We start from the raw sequence: 12776 nt of genomic DNA, 5'->3' as shown, positions 1-12776 counted from the left end.
ATGTTCCCCTCCACCACTAATGTTCCCCTCCACCACTAATGTTCCCCTTCACCACTAATGTTCCCCTTCACCACTAATGTTCCCCTTCACCATTAATGTTCCCCTCCACCACTAATGTTCCCCTCCACCACTAATGTTCCCCTCCACCACTCATGTTCCCCTTCACCACTAATGTTCACCTCCACCACTAATGTTCCCCTTCACCATTAATGTTCCCCTTCATCACTAATGTTCCCCTCAACCACTAATGTTCCCCTTCACCATTAATGTTCCCCTCCACCGCTAATGTTCCCATCCACCACTAATGTTCCCCTCCACCACTAATGTTCCCCTCCACCACTAATGTTCCCCTTCACCATTAATGTTCCCCTCCACCACTAATGTTCCCTTTCACCACTAATGTTCCCCTCCACCACTAATGTTCCCCTTCATCACTAATGTTCCCTTTCACCACTAATGTTCCCCTTCATCACTAATGTTCCCCTCCACCACTAATGTTCCCCTTCACCATTAATGTTCTCCTCCACCACTAATGTTCCCTTTCACCATTAATGTTCCCCTCCACCACTAATGTTCCCCTCCACCACTAATGTTCCCCTCCACCACTAATGTTCCTCACCACCACGAATGTACCTCTCCTCTATTCTCGCTCTCTCCTCTTTCTCCTCTCTCCTTTTCTCCTCCTCCTAGGTGTATATAGCCAAGGTGGACCCCACCTCCAGCCTGGGCCTGTCTACAGACTCTATCTACAGCTACAGTATGAACCACATCAGGAGGGTGCTGGGAGGAGAGTTGCCAGAGAGCCAACCCTCACACTGTGTATCCAAGGGGCCCAGCGGCGTCACTGTTACACTCAAAGGTAACCAGGATTATAATGGTACAATTATCAATAATGGCCTAATCCATTTTAATTCAATCACCATTGTAGAAGTGCTCAAAGTTGACCTATTTTGCATACCCAACCATACCATGAGACATCCAATGGTTGAGATTGATATAATTTTAAAGCTTACAAACAAGGTTGTCAAACTATTTTATAATACATTTTTATAAAATGTGTCAGTTTTATACCATCGGAGGTTTTGGTGTTGTGCCCGACATCGGTTGTTCTTGAATACAGGGTGTGTGTCATGTTTTGACTGATATATGTAATCAAATATATGGTACAAATGGTACAACAAAGATGGTTGGAGGTCCACAGACAATATTGACTTCAATGGGAATATCTGTTCTTTTAAATTGCACTGTCAATCCTCCATAGGGAACCTATTGAAATCATAGTAATATAGATAATAGAATCTAAATGACCATTTAAGTTGACATTCGATGCTGGGTGAACTGGCAGCCATTTTTGTGGGAATAATTATTTATGATAAGGGTTACATGGAGAATATTGCACCTCCCTTCATCAAAATATACTTTACCTTCTCTGAACTCGTGAAAAAAACCCAAGTGACCCTCCCCTCCCCCCAAATAATAATTAAAACATAAAGTGGACAGCAGAGAAAATCCTTACTCTCACCTCTTGGACAGACCAGAGCCTTAGATATGCAGTTTTAGAAACTGTTCTTCGTCCTGTAAGCATTGCAGGTATTTTGATAGCGCACATGGCTGCGGGCCAAAAGGTTGTGGATTCACAGACAACTGTGAGCAAGAGTAGGGGTGGAAAGATCTCCTTTATCGTAAAAGCATTGGATGAAATTAGCATCGTATTTGCAAGTCCGAGAAAAAATTGCCTTTAAACATTTCATACAATTCTACGTCATTTTACATAATAGCTAAACTTTTTTAATACCACGCAAATGACTGAAATTACAGGCTAAGAATGGACAGAGCGATAGGCCTGTGTTCATCTTATCATATTTCTCCAGTGCTAAATCAGTGTGTCTTGTTTGCAACAAAACTTTCCCTGTTTCCAAATATTTAAATCTGAGACGTCATTAGGAATCTGAGCATGGTACTTTCCAAAGTCAGGCCTACCTTTCCACTCCAGACAGATTAGGCCGACCGACGGTGACAAATTTAAGCTTCAACTGCTGGCCGCTCTTCTTCTGTGGCTCAACCCAACGAGACAAGATTACAAGTGTTTCCCTAAAAGCTGTCTGGGTTTAAGCATCTACTGTACTGTACTGTACTGTACAGAAAGTCAATAGCTTAATCAAATGATAGTGACAGAATTAGATTACTTCCCAAGCAAAGTAAATGTTTTCTGAATGTCAAAGATACAAAACAATGATACCACTTCTGTATCGGAGTCACATATTTCCCAGGTATTTTAAAGCTTATTTCTAGCATAAATCACTGCGGACCAAAGCGTTGTCTTAGATCACTTTATATAATCAAATCTGTTGAATTTACTTCAAAGTCTTAAGCTAACAATGGGTAGTTCTGTGCTTTTTTGCCATTTCTTTTATAAAAGGTAGGCCTATGGCATATCCAGTCATACACCCTCAATTCAAGTCCTGTTTTGAACTTAACAGCCCTTCACTGACACAGAGGTACAGTAGGCTATTTAAAGAGTTCATGGTGGGTGAGGAATTGACTAAGATAGAAGCCTATAGCCTACTTTCATCTGTCAAACAGGTAGTTTACCTCTTATTTGTTAAATAGGAATGAATAGGTTCCAATATAAAGCCCTCTTGTTAAGTCTAATTCAAATTAAGACGGTTTAAATGAATTATGGCTACTCGAATTTGCCTACTTTCAACACCGTCAGCTGTCCGTTTCTGATTGACTGTGACGTGGCTGCTGCCTCAAATTTCAGCACCGCAATGTAAGTTAGTTGAATATGGCTTATTGTGAGGTCAATACCTCTGATATATACATCATGGGCAATAAATTGTTTTTATGTCACCTGTTAAATCAACGATAAATCAGTGTAGATGAAGGTGAGGGGACAGGTTAAAGAAAAAATTTTAAGCTTTGAGAGAATTGAGACATGGATCGTGCATATGTACCATTCAGAGGGTGAATGGGCAAGACAACATTTTAAAGTGCATTTTAACGGTGTATGGTAGTAGATGCCAGGTGCACCGATTTCAGTGTGTCAAGATCTGCAACGCTGCTGAATTCTATTTCTCTGATTGAAATGACTCCCACCCTGTATTCAAGAGCATGTTGTGTCTCAACCAATGATGGGCACAAGACAAAAACCTTAGATGATGTAAAATGTGAAACAAATGTTTTCAAGAAATTGTAAAGTAGTTTGACAACCCTGTGTCATTTAAATGACATCACACTCAACCATTCATCTTTTCCAGTGAAGATGTCTCATGGTATGGTGGGTAATGCTAAATGGGTCAACTTTGAGCACCTTTATCTCCTGAAAGTTTTGGCATTCAGGATTCAGGTCCAGGTCTTTCTGACCGCTTCTTGGGCAAACATGTATGGGCAGCACAGGAGGCTGCTGAAAGGAGAACGGCTCATAATAATTTACGTAACGGCGCAAATGGAATGGCATCAAACACCTGGAATCCATGTATTTGATGTATTTGATACCATTCCACTTATTCCGCTCCAGTCATTGATTCAAGCACGTTCTCCCCGACCTGCCACCGACCGACCTGCCACCGACCGACCTGCCACCGACCGACCTGCCACCGACCGACCTGCCACCGACCGACCTGCCACCGACCGACCTGCCACCGACCGACCTGCCACTGACCGGCATGCCACTCACCTCCTATGGTGGAACGGGGTTTTTTTTGTATCAAAAGGGAGGCTGTCAAAAAGTGGTTGACCTCAAATGGATTTACTCAATGTTTATATTTTTGGGAACAAAACATTATTTATGCATTGGTAGGTAAGAAAAGGGTGCCCTTTATCACTCTTTATATTTAATGTGATGATCAAAATAATAGTTAGAAGGGTAAACTGCAATTTGCAGTTTGTTTCTGGTGAGGAACAATATCCCTCTGAGGGAGAGGGTATTTGTTTATGTGCTATTAGCTGATTATCACAGTAGAAGTTCTTTTTTGTGTGTGTGTGTGTTTTCTTTGAGCAACGATTTTTTTTGTGAACGGAAAATACATAGCAGCTTGTGCCTAGCCTGTCTTAGATCCATTTGGGGTCAGCAAACAGTCAACAGTCTTATTGTTCACCCCACTGGTCATTTCAACACATGTTTTAGGTTCTGAGTCCGTCTATCTGGTCTAATGGACATTCACCTCCTTATCTCCGCTCTGGATTTTCTGTCCACTCTCTTCTGATCTCCTGTTATGTTTGGAAGTTTCCCATTCCACTTTCAAAGCATGCCATTTGTTTCAGAAACCAAACAGTATCCACATCATTCCACATAGAACAATGACGAAAGGGATGTTTTCTTAAGATCCAGAATGATTTATGGCCAGGGTGCTCACACTATCCAGACATTTGGACTGCTTGTCATGTTTAATACTAACATGTCATGTTAAATATCAAGTGGGATGGATGTTTCGCTGTGAAGTGTCGTAATTCATTTTGTCTGCCTTGTTATCGCCTCAACTCTATCTCCCCCTGTCTCTGACCCCTGGTACCCTTTAGCGTCGGGGTCTCAGCCTGGGCCAGGCTAGGACTGATTTGTGGTGTCTAGCTCTCCCTACCTCTCCCTTATCGCCATGTTCCAGATTACCTTATTATTGAAATAAGAGAATGTGTGGCTTCCCTCCGTCCCCCAGGAGATCCAGAGGAAAACATAAGCTCAGACAGGCATTTGTCAATTAGATTTTCTTGGACCGCTTAGTTTTCTTGGAGCACATTTTCCTAGAACAGTGGTGTACATAGATCCCTTCCACTATAATCTATATGTATCCAAGCCCATTAGTGATTTTAAACCAATGTAGAGGTGCAGGGGTAGGCAGTCTGTTCCTCCTGGCTAGGAAGGAATGCAGTAGGGATGGGTGGGCTAGAAGGAGGGGTTCAGAGAAATATCCTGTTGCAGCTTGTGTGTCAAGCAGCTGAAGCATTTTGACCAGCTGGCCCAGGCCTCAGACATATGTACACACACACCACACACACATAATACCCTATACATGTGGGGTGGTATGTCACACTGTATGATGGAGGAGGGGGAGAAAGAATGAGGGAGGAGAATGTATTAAGGTGGGGGAGAAGGCATGAGGGAGGAGAAGGAATGGAGGGGGAGAAGGAATGGAGGAGGAGGAGAAATAATGAGGGAGGGGGAGGAGGGCATGAAGGAGGAGGCGGAGTCATGAGGGAGGAGGAGAAGGAGGAGCACAGTTATTTTCAGAACATTATTTCTGCACTCCTAGTTGTTTATGAAGGGTGACATGACGTGTGATACGGTAAATCGTTGAGCAGAACATTTTCATTCACATGGATGGACTTCTTGTTTTAACTACAAACATTCAAACTCTGGTTTAGTGTATTCTCTCAATGTTAGGAGAAATGGCTTGATAGTTTTGGTGTTTCTCTTGAATTACGGTATGTCTCTGTGAAGTCTCTGTGAGCAGCTGAATGGAGGGCTGTTTGGAATGATGTACACCCAACCAATCGTTGTACCTGTGTTGTCATACACTTTATTTGGTAGGATGCCAATGTCCATGTTTGTTCTGTTTAATACTGTGTGTTTAAACTAAACAGACGGTAAATCTTTACTATGTTAAACTTTTTAAGTTTGACCTCTACGTCCTGCAGGTCTGAAGGAAAAGTGTGTGGACAGCCTGGTGTTTGAGACGCTCATCCCCAAGCCCATGAGCCAGCACTACATCAGCCTGCTGCTGAAGCACCGCCGCCTCATCCTGTCTGGGCCCAGCGGCACCGGCAAGACCTACCTCACTTCCCACCTGGCAGAGTACCTGGTGGACCGTAGCGGCCGAGACCTCACCGACGGCATCGTGGTCACCTTCAACTTGCACCGCCAGTCATGCAAGGTAGGGACAGGAACAGGGTCATTATGAACTAATCATTTAGGCTATCACTAATCATAAGATGTGTTATTGCTGGGCTGGCACAAAAGCCTGTACACCTTACAGCTCAAGAATATTAGAAAACAGTCAACTGTCATTGGGTTTGTGATTTAACACCATAGAGTGATTTATTTCGCACCCATACCTCTCAACAGGATCTCCAACTCTACCTGTCCAACCTGGCCAATCAGATCGATCGGGAAACCAGCACAGCTGAAATCCCATTGGTGGTTATCCTGGATGATATACATGATGCCACTTCCATCAGTGAGCTTGTCAATGGGGCCCTCACCTGCAAATACCACAAATGGTGAGCGGACTAACACACTGAACAGAAGCTGAAATGGAACCTTTTATCAAACATCTATAGCGACATTTATGGTACATTTATGTTTCCAGTCTGATCTGTGAGGATTCTGTGTCTATTTCAGTCCGTACATCATTGGAACTACCAATCAGCCAGTAAAGATGACCCCGAACCACGGCCTGCACCTCAGCTTCAGGTAATTGAACAGACAAATCATGTTTTGTTATTGTTTTGCCCGAGTCTTAAAACGCCTCATTGGAGGCTATATCCCTGCCATGAATCTATGCTTTGATAGTTATTTAAATTGGGATATTGGACGTCTAATATGTAAGTACATTAAATAATGTGCCTTAGGATACGTACCGCATGACCTGACCTTTGACCCTCCCCTGACCCCCAGGATGGTGACCTTCTCCAATAACGTGGAGCCAGCCAATGGCTTCCTGGTGCGTTACCTGCATAGGAAGTTGATGGAGGCGGAGGACGAGAGGAGCCTGGCCAACGAGGACCTCCTCAGGGTGCTGGACTGGGTACCCAAGCTGTGGTACCACCTGCACACCTTCCTGGAGAAACACAGCACCTCTGACTTCCTCATCGGTAGGAAAACATTTTGTTTTACGGGAGAAATAATACAGGAATATAAAGGTAGGTCACACTTAATTTGGATAGTCCTCTATGGATGGTCTACAGGTCTAAATCTACATCTTATCAAGTGATGCCTAAAGTTAGTTAGATATTGGAGATCTGTCTGTAGTCTGTGGTCACAGACTGTGTTTGAATGGATGTGGTCATTGAAAGATATCTTTAATATGATTTATTCTCTTTTATTTCCTCTCTCTCTGTCTCTGTTTCTCTCTCTTTCTGTCTCTCTCTCTCTTCTCTCTCTGTCTCTCTAGGCCCGTGCTTCTTCCTGTCCTGTCCTGTGACTGTGGAGGAGTTCCGCTCCTGGTTCATTGACCTGTGGAACCTCTCCATTATCCCCTACCTGCAGGAAGGAGCCAAGGATGGCATTAAGGTCAGACAGGTTTTACTATCCTGGTAGATCAATTATAGCCTGGTCCCAGATCTGTGCTGTATTGCCAATTCCTATTGTCATTGCCACGTCAAACATTTAGCATAACGGCACAACCAGATCTGGGACCAGGCAAGATGAATTACAAGTTTGTCCTGAAAAAAAGTGGATAGGACAGTGGTTGGGTCAGTGTATGACGGTGTTGTGGCTTTGTGCCACAGGTGCATGGTCAGAAGGCAGTGTGGGAGGACCCAGTGGAGTGGGTGAGGGGCACCCTACCCTGGCCCTCAGCCCAACAGGACCAGGCCAAGCTGTTCCACCTGCCTCCCCCCAGCATGACCTCTGGAGGCCCCGGCCAGCCCAGTGAGGCCTCAGCCAGGCCTCTTAATAAGGAAACCCCACCCAGCTCCATGGACACCCTGGACCCTCTGGTGAGATACTCTGGGGGTAGGCGACTGTGGTCATGGAGCTACCACAGTGTGTGCAAGATTTGGTTGTAGTCCAGCAACGATACACTTGAGGAGCATTATTAGTTGAGTCTGGTGAATACAGCACGAGCAGGGCTGGAACAAAACCCTGAAACACACTGTGGGGCGCCTGTTTCCCAGCCCTGCTGTAAGGCCTTCTCTGGCCTTGTCTGTGTCGCAATTCTATTACTGTATGTGCTTGGAAGGTATCTTTGTCCCAATACTGAACGTAGTGTAGCGTTAAGTTGAAATGATTCATCTTTCCTGACCCTTCTCTCCTCTGTCTTTTGATTCAGATGGCGATGTTGTTGAAGTTGCAAGAGGCAGCCAACTACATTGAATCTCCAGACAGAGAAACAATGGACCCCAGCCTCCCTACACTTTGAACATCAACTTCATCTGTAGACTCAAAACCTAGCACTTCAAATAGCCCTACTTCTTTCCCCTATGTGAACTTCAGTGTATAAAATTCAGGAACAAAAACTTTCCAATATAGTTTTCTGCTAATTTTCGAACTTATCTTGAACCTTAGCAAAAAACAATCATACTCCATATGGTTGATTGATTGAGAAGCCGTTTTGTTATGTTGTTTTGAAACTTTATTCAATCATGCCAAGTCATTCCAAAAGACATTATAGTGATGTTTAGATTTTCTATTTCTGTCGATTTTTCTTGAACTAGAGGTTATATTCACAGTATAAAGTGTCTTTCTCTTTACAGAAGACGTATCTCTATCACTTCTGCCCTCAATAGAAACAGGTGCTAATTATCTAGATAATAAGTATTACTCTTTAGAAATTCATCCTCATTTATCATTGGTCTAAGCAGGTGATTCTTCCAACAGCACATTTAAAAGACAAAAAAAAGCACATTCTTGCTTATCTGCTTTTGCTCAACAACAGCAACATGGCCTGCAATGTGTCTGTAAAATCAAGTCAGTTTGAAACCTGTTTTCGGCTTATTAGAAAGAGTATGACGGCATGTTGTTGGCATGTCAGGTTGTGTAGTGTCCTGGTCCTGAATACATATCTATCTATCACTCTTTGAAGGCCAAATCTTAGACATATGCAACTGTTATACATAACCAGGTGAACTGTTTTGACTCTGTGCTCTAACAAACTGAATGCCTTAATTAATACATCTATTCCTGATGGTCACCTCGAGATGGACAGCAGTATTCAATCGTGGTGCTTTGCTTTACATCACCATCGCCTCAGAGCAGAGTAGTGCGAGGACATTCACTTGTCCCTCCCTCACATGGTTCTGGGGTCACATGGTTCCGGGGTGATTTTAAATGTCATCTAAGATATATTTGACAGATAACTATGTTGCAGGTAGGGTAGATGGTGATGATCAGGGTTTCTTTGTCAAGTGAGAAAATATAGGGTTGAACAGAGCAGAACACAGACACGATTATTTCCTATGGTTAATATCTTTCATTATTATTCACGGCAAAATCTGTGCAAAATTACAAACGCTGTCATACTCATTACTAAAACAGGGGGGAAAATCAGTACATACTAATCTCAGCTTCTGTGGTACTAGTTCATTGGTTTGTTGCAGGCAGCATACATTATATTTATTTGACTGAACATATATTTCAAATCTAACTACCTGTTTTGAAGAAATAAGGCCATGACAGTACTACTTTCATATAAATCAGGTATTACTAAGAAAGTTATTTTGTATGAATAATGCTTGAGCAACTGCTATTTGCTTATAGCTTAGATATTTCTCAACTTCTATTTTTAAGATGGTGAGGTATCATCTAATATATTCCACGCAATTATCTAACATAGTTACTGTGCTCAATTCTTTATGTAGATATTGATTTCAGTTTTATCTACACTAGTTGCATGGTGCAAATATCTTATATGCTGAACCAAATATTTTACTGTAATCTTGCATATTGACTGTCTGGTTAGGGGTCAGAGCATAAAAGTGCTTAAAAGAATGAACATGTAGATATTTTCCTCAATATGTTGGCCATGTAACATTGCAGATCATTTAGGTGCTTTTGAATGTAGACGTTTTACAAAGCTACTGTCTCATTCCTTGCAGAAACATGTTTTTAGACCTACACCAAGATGGGTGAGTGAACGGATGAGTACTCTGTTGCACCCCACAAACCATTGTAATCAGACACAGGTTAACAATCTTACATCTATTGTAGCTGCCAATGGTGCTGTCCACTTTTTGACTGGTAATATTGCTTTGCTCATCTTCGGTTTAGTTAATGACCATTCAGACACAGCATAAAATGGATGACAAATCTATTTGCTCATCAGAAATGATCAAGGGCCATTTCCCAGTTCAGAGTCATACATATAGGAAGATAAACATATGAAAATAAGATCGGAAAAAAATGAAATTGTAAAGTAGCGTGGGATACATCTGGCCATACTGACTGATGCTGAAACAATGTAGGAGAATGTCTCTGTTTTGGTCTCTTCACATTAATAATGTATAATCTCTTGATCATAAGTCACCTGTATATAAACTGTGAAATGAATGTTCAATTGCTTTCTTTGTACAATAGTTATCACAACAGAAAGAAATGTTGCAAACTATTAAAGGTCATTATTAAGCAAAGTGGAACTAAACCACCATGATTACGTTAAAACATGATACTTTTTTGTTGTTTTGCTTTTGCATCAAACTGTTAATCAAATCAATGACATCAAACTAAGTCCAAAGTCCATCTGATGACATCAAACTGTTAATAAGTTAAAGGCAAACTGATTACATTAAACTATTAATGAGCCCAAAGCCCATCTGATGACATCGTCCTATTAATGAGCCCAAAGTCCATCTGATGACATCAAACTGTTAATGAGCCCAAAGTCCACCTGATGACATCAAACTATTAATGAACCCAAAGTCCATCTGATGACATCAAACTATTAATGAGTCCAAAGTCCATCTGATGACATCAAACTATTAATGAGTCCAAAGTCCATCTGATGACATCAAACTATTAATGAGTCCAAAGTCCATATGATGACATCAAACTGTTAATGAGTCCAAAGTCAATCTGATGACATCAAACTATTAATGAGTCCAAAGTCAATCTGATGACATCAAACTATTAATGAGTCCAAAGTCAATCTGATGACATCAAACTATTAATGAGTCCAAAGTCCATCTGATGACATCAAACTATTAATGAGTCCAAAGTCCATCTGATGACATCAAACTGTTAATGAGTCCAAAGTCAATCTGATGACATCAAACTATTAATGAGTCCAAAGTCCATCTGATGACATCAAACTGTTAATGAGTCCAAAGTCCATATGATGACATCAAACTGTTAATAACTTGAAGTAAATGGCTTTTGCTTCTCTGTGTGGTAACATTAATGCAGGTTTGCGTTTTGTGTTATGAATCTTGTTCTGGTGGCAGCTCTGCAGAGTGGTTACTAGCTAGCACAGCCACAAAGTCATTAACTCTAATGTTTAACCTAACCTCTAACATTAACCACACTACTAACCTAATGTCCAAACCCTAACCTTAATAAATTAAATTCAAAAGGTATTTTTTATTTGTACATTCATTTTTATGATGTAGCCAATTTAGACTATGCAGCTGGCCCATCTAGTGGAAGTCTCTCAGTTCTGGCACAAAGACAAGACCCAATAAATGTCAACCTGACACATTTTAACAAATTGAAAGAATTCTGTGATGAATCATATGTGGGGAAAATGCCCCTTTGGTCTATCCATTTTACAATGACACCATGAGACCCATCTGGACCTTCTATAATCTAAATAATTAGCCTCATTAACTTAAACAAAACTATCATGTAGGCTCCCAATCTGCCATTGTACAAACACTGCATTGTTTTACTATTCAGAAGAGTATGAAAGTATAGTACAGTATATCCTGTATCTATGTATGCAGGTAAACAAATGCCATTCTGTTTGTTCTTCATCTCGCTCACTGGTCGTTGTGGCTGTTGCTCTGTAGTGGCTGTGCTGTGTGTTTGATAACAATCTTGTGTATCAGGACTATGCAGCAACTTTTACTGGTTTTGGCAATCAGAAGAAAGAAAAAAACAGTTTAAATTAGTTAGTGAAAGCTAACAGACACAGTTTACTTCTGATTTGCATTGCCCCAGTCTTGCAGTAAGTTGGACCAAATGATGTGTTACCAGATATGCTTGACTATGCCTTAATGTGAATTGTGATGCAAGTGTTGCATTATGAGAGAGAGCGAGTGAGTATGTGACCTTCAAAAATGTAAGGGATGCCTTGTGTTATGAGTAGACTGACTATGTGAAGGTTGTTAGAATATGTGTGATGAAATCATTGGTCCCACAAGACACCACTTGACTGAATTGGAAGTGGTAGAACCTCTGCTTTAGATCACTGGGCTGTACCTTTGTGGCACAAGAGGGATATGACAGTGTAAGCCTAGGTTCTAGAGGTTCTACAGCTTGTTGTCAAAACGGATTAGGCCCTAATTGCAGTTCGGCACAATTGAACTATTATCCAAGAACAAAGTTCATAGTTCAAAATGAAAACTAGATTTTCAAGAAATCGAAGATAAATCAATGTTTCTATATAAGCAGGTTCCTCGTAAAAACTTAACGAACGATGAAGGCCAATACAGGTTGCTGAATAGTCATAATTATTTTGCAAAGCTTGTTATTGACTCAAAATAAAAATGGTAATAATGGTCTCTAATGTCATTGACGTGCAATTGTGGTGGATTTCTAAATGTTGTAGATGAGTGTGTGAACAGAACATGTAATAGCATTACGTTATCGTTAGGGGTTCACTATATAGATTAAGCTTTTCCTTTTTAATACGCTGATATTTGAGATTTCTTTTTCTAATGAATCCTTTGTAAATCTCATTGATCTATTTTGTACATGACATCATAATTGTAAACCTTGTAAATACTTCAGCATACTGTAAGCGACAACAATCATTCAGGAATAGAACACTCCATATAGGCCTACTACAAGATGAATAACTTTATCCCTCCAGAATTGTGTGGAATATAGGCATGCTTCTGAAACAACATTTCCATACACTTATCACTGTTCGTCGGAGTCAATAAAATAATGTAAAATATATGAT

The 12776-nt window shown here is 41.1% G+C and overlaps 1 protein-coding gene across 10 annotated transcripts in view; it reads left to right on the top strand.

The window, feature by feature from the left end:
- LOC109899205 (neuron navigator 1) overlaps nucleotides 1–12772 on the top strand; it is a 107406-nt gene extending 94634 nt beyond the window's left edge. For 9 of the 10 annotated variants that reach the window (XM_031832218.1, XM_031831947.1, XM_031832141.1 and 6 more), the window contains 8 exons: nucleotides 691–859; nucleotides 5635–5870; nucleotides 6062–6216; nucleotides 6338–6409; nucleotides 6614–6810; nucleotides 7110–7228; nucleotides 7447–7656; nucleotides 7989–12772. In XM_031832218.1, the coding sequence (XP_031688078.1) occupies nucleotides 691–859; nucleotides 5635–5870; nucleotides 6062–6216; nucleotides 6338–6409; nucleotides 6614–6810; nucleotides 7110–7228; nucleotides 7447–7656; nucleotides 7989–8078 (1248 nt within the window). In that variant the 3' untranslated portion in view covers nucleotides 8079–12772. The remainder of the gene's footprint in view (nucleotides 1–690; nucleotides 860–5634; nucleotides 5871–6061; nucleotides 6217–6337; nucleotides 6410–6613; nucleotides 6811–7109; nucleotides 7229–7446; nucleotides 7657–7988) is intronic. The other variant, XM_031832004.1, reaches the window with a different exon arrangement.
- The last annotated feature ends 4 nt before the right edge of the window (nucleotides 12773–12776 follow it).

This window comes from Oncorhynchus kisutch, linkage group LG1, assembly GCF_002021735.2.
Source record: "Oncorhynchus kisutch isolate 150728-3 linkage group LG1, Okis_V2, whole genome shotgun sequence".
Taxonomy (NCBI): domain Eukaryota; kingdom Metazoa; phylum Chordata; class Actinopteri; order Salmoniformes; family Salmonidae; genus Oncorhynchus; species Oncorhynchus kisutch.
The sequence above is the reverse complement of the archived record's forward strand: the minus strand, read 5'-3'. Positions and strand labels throughout refer to the sequence as shown.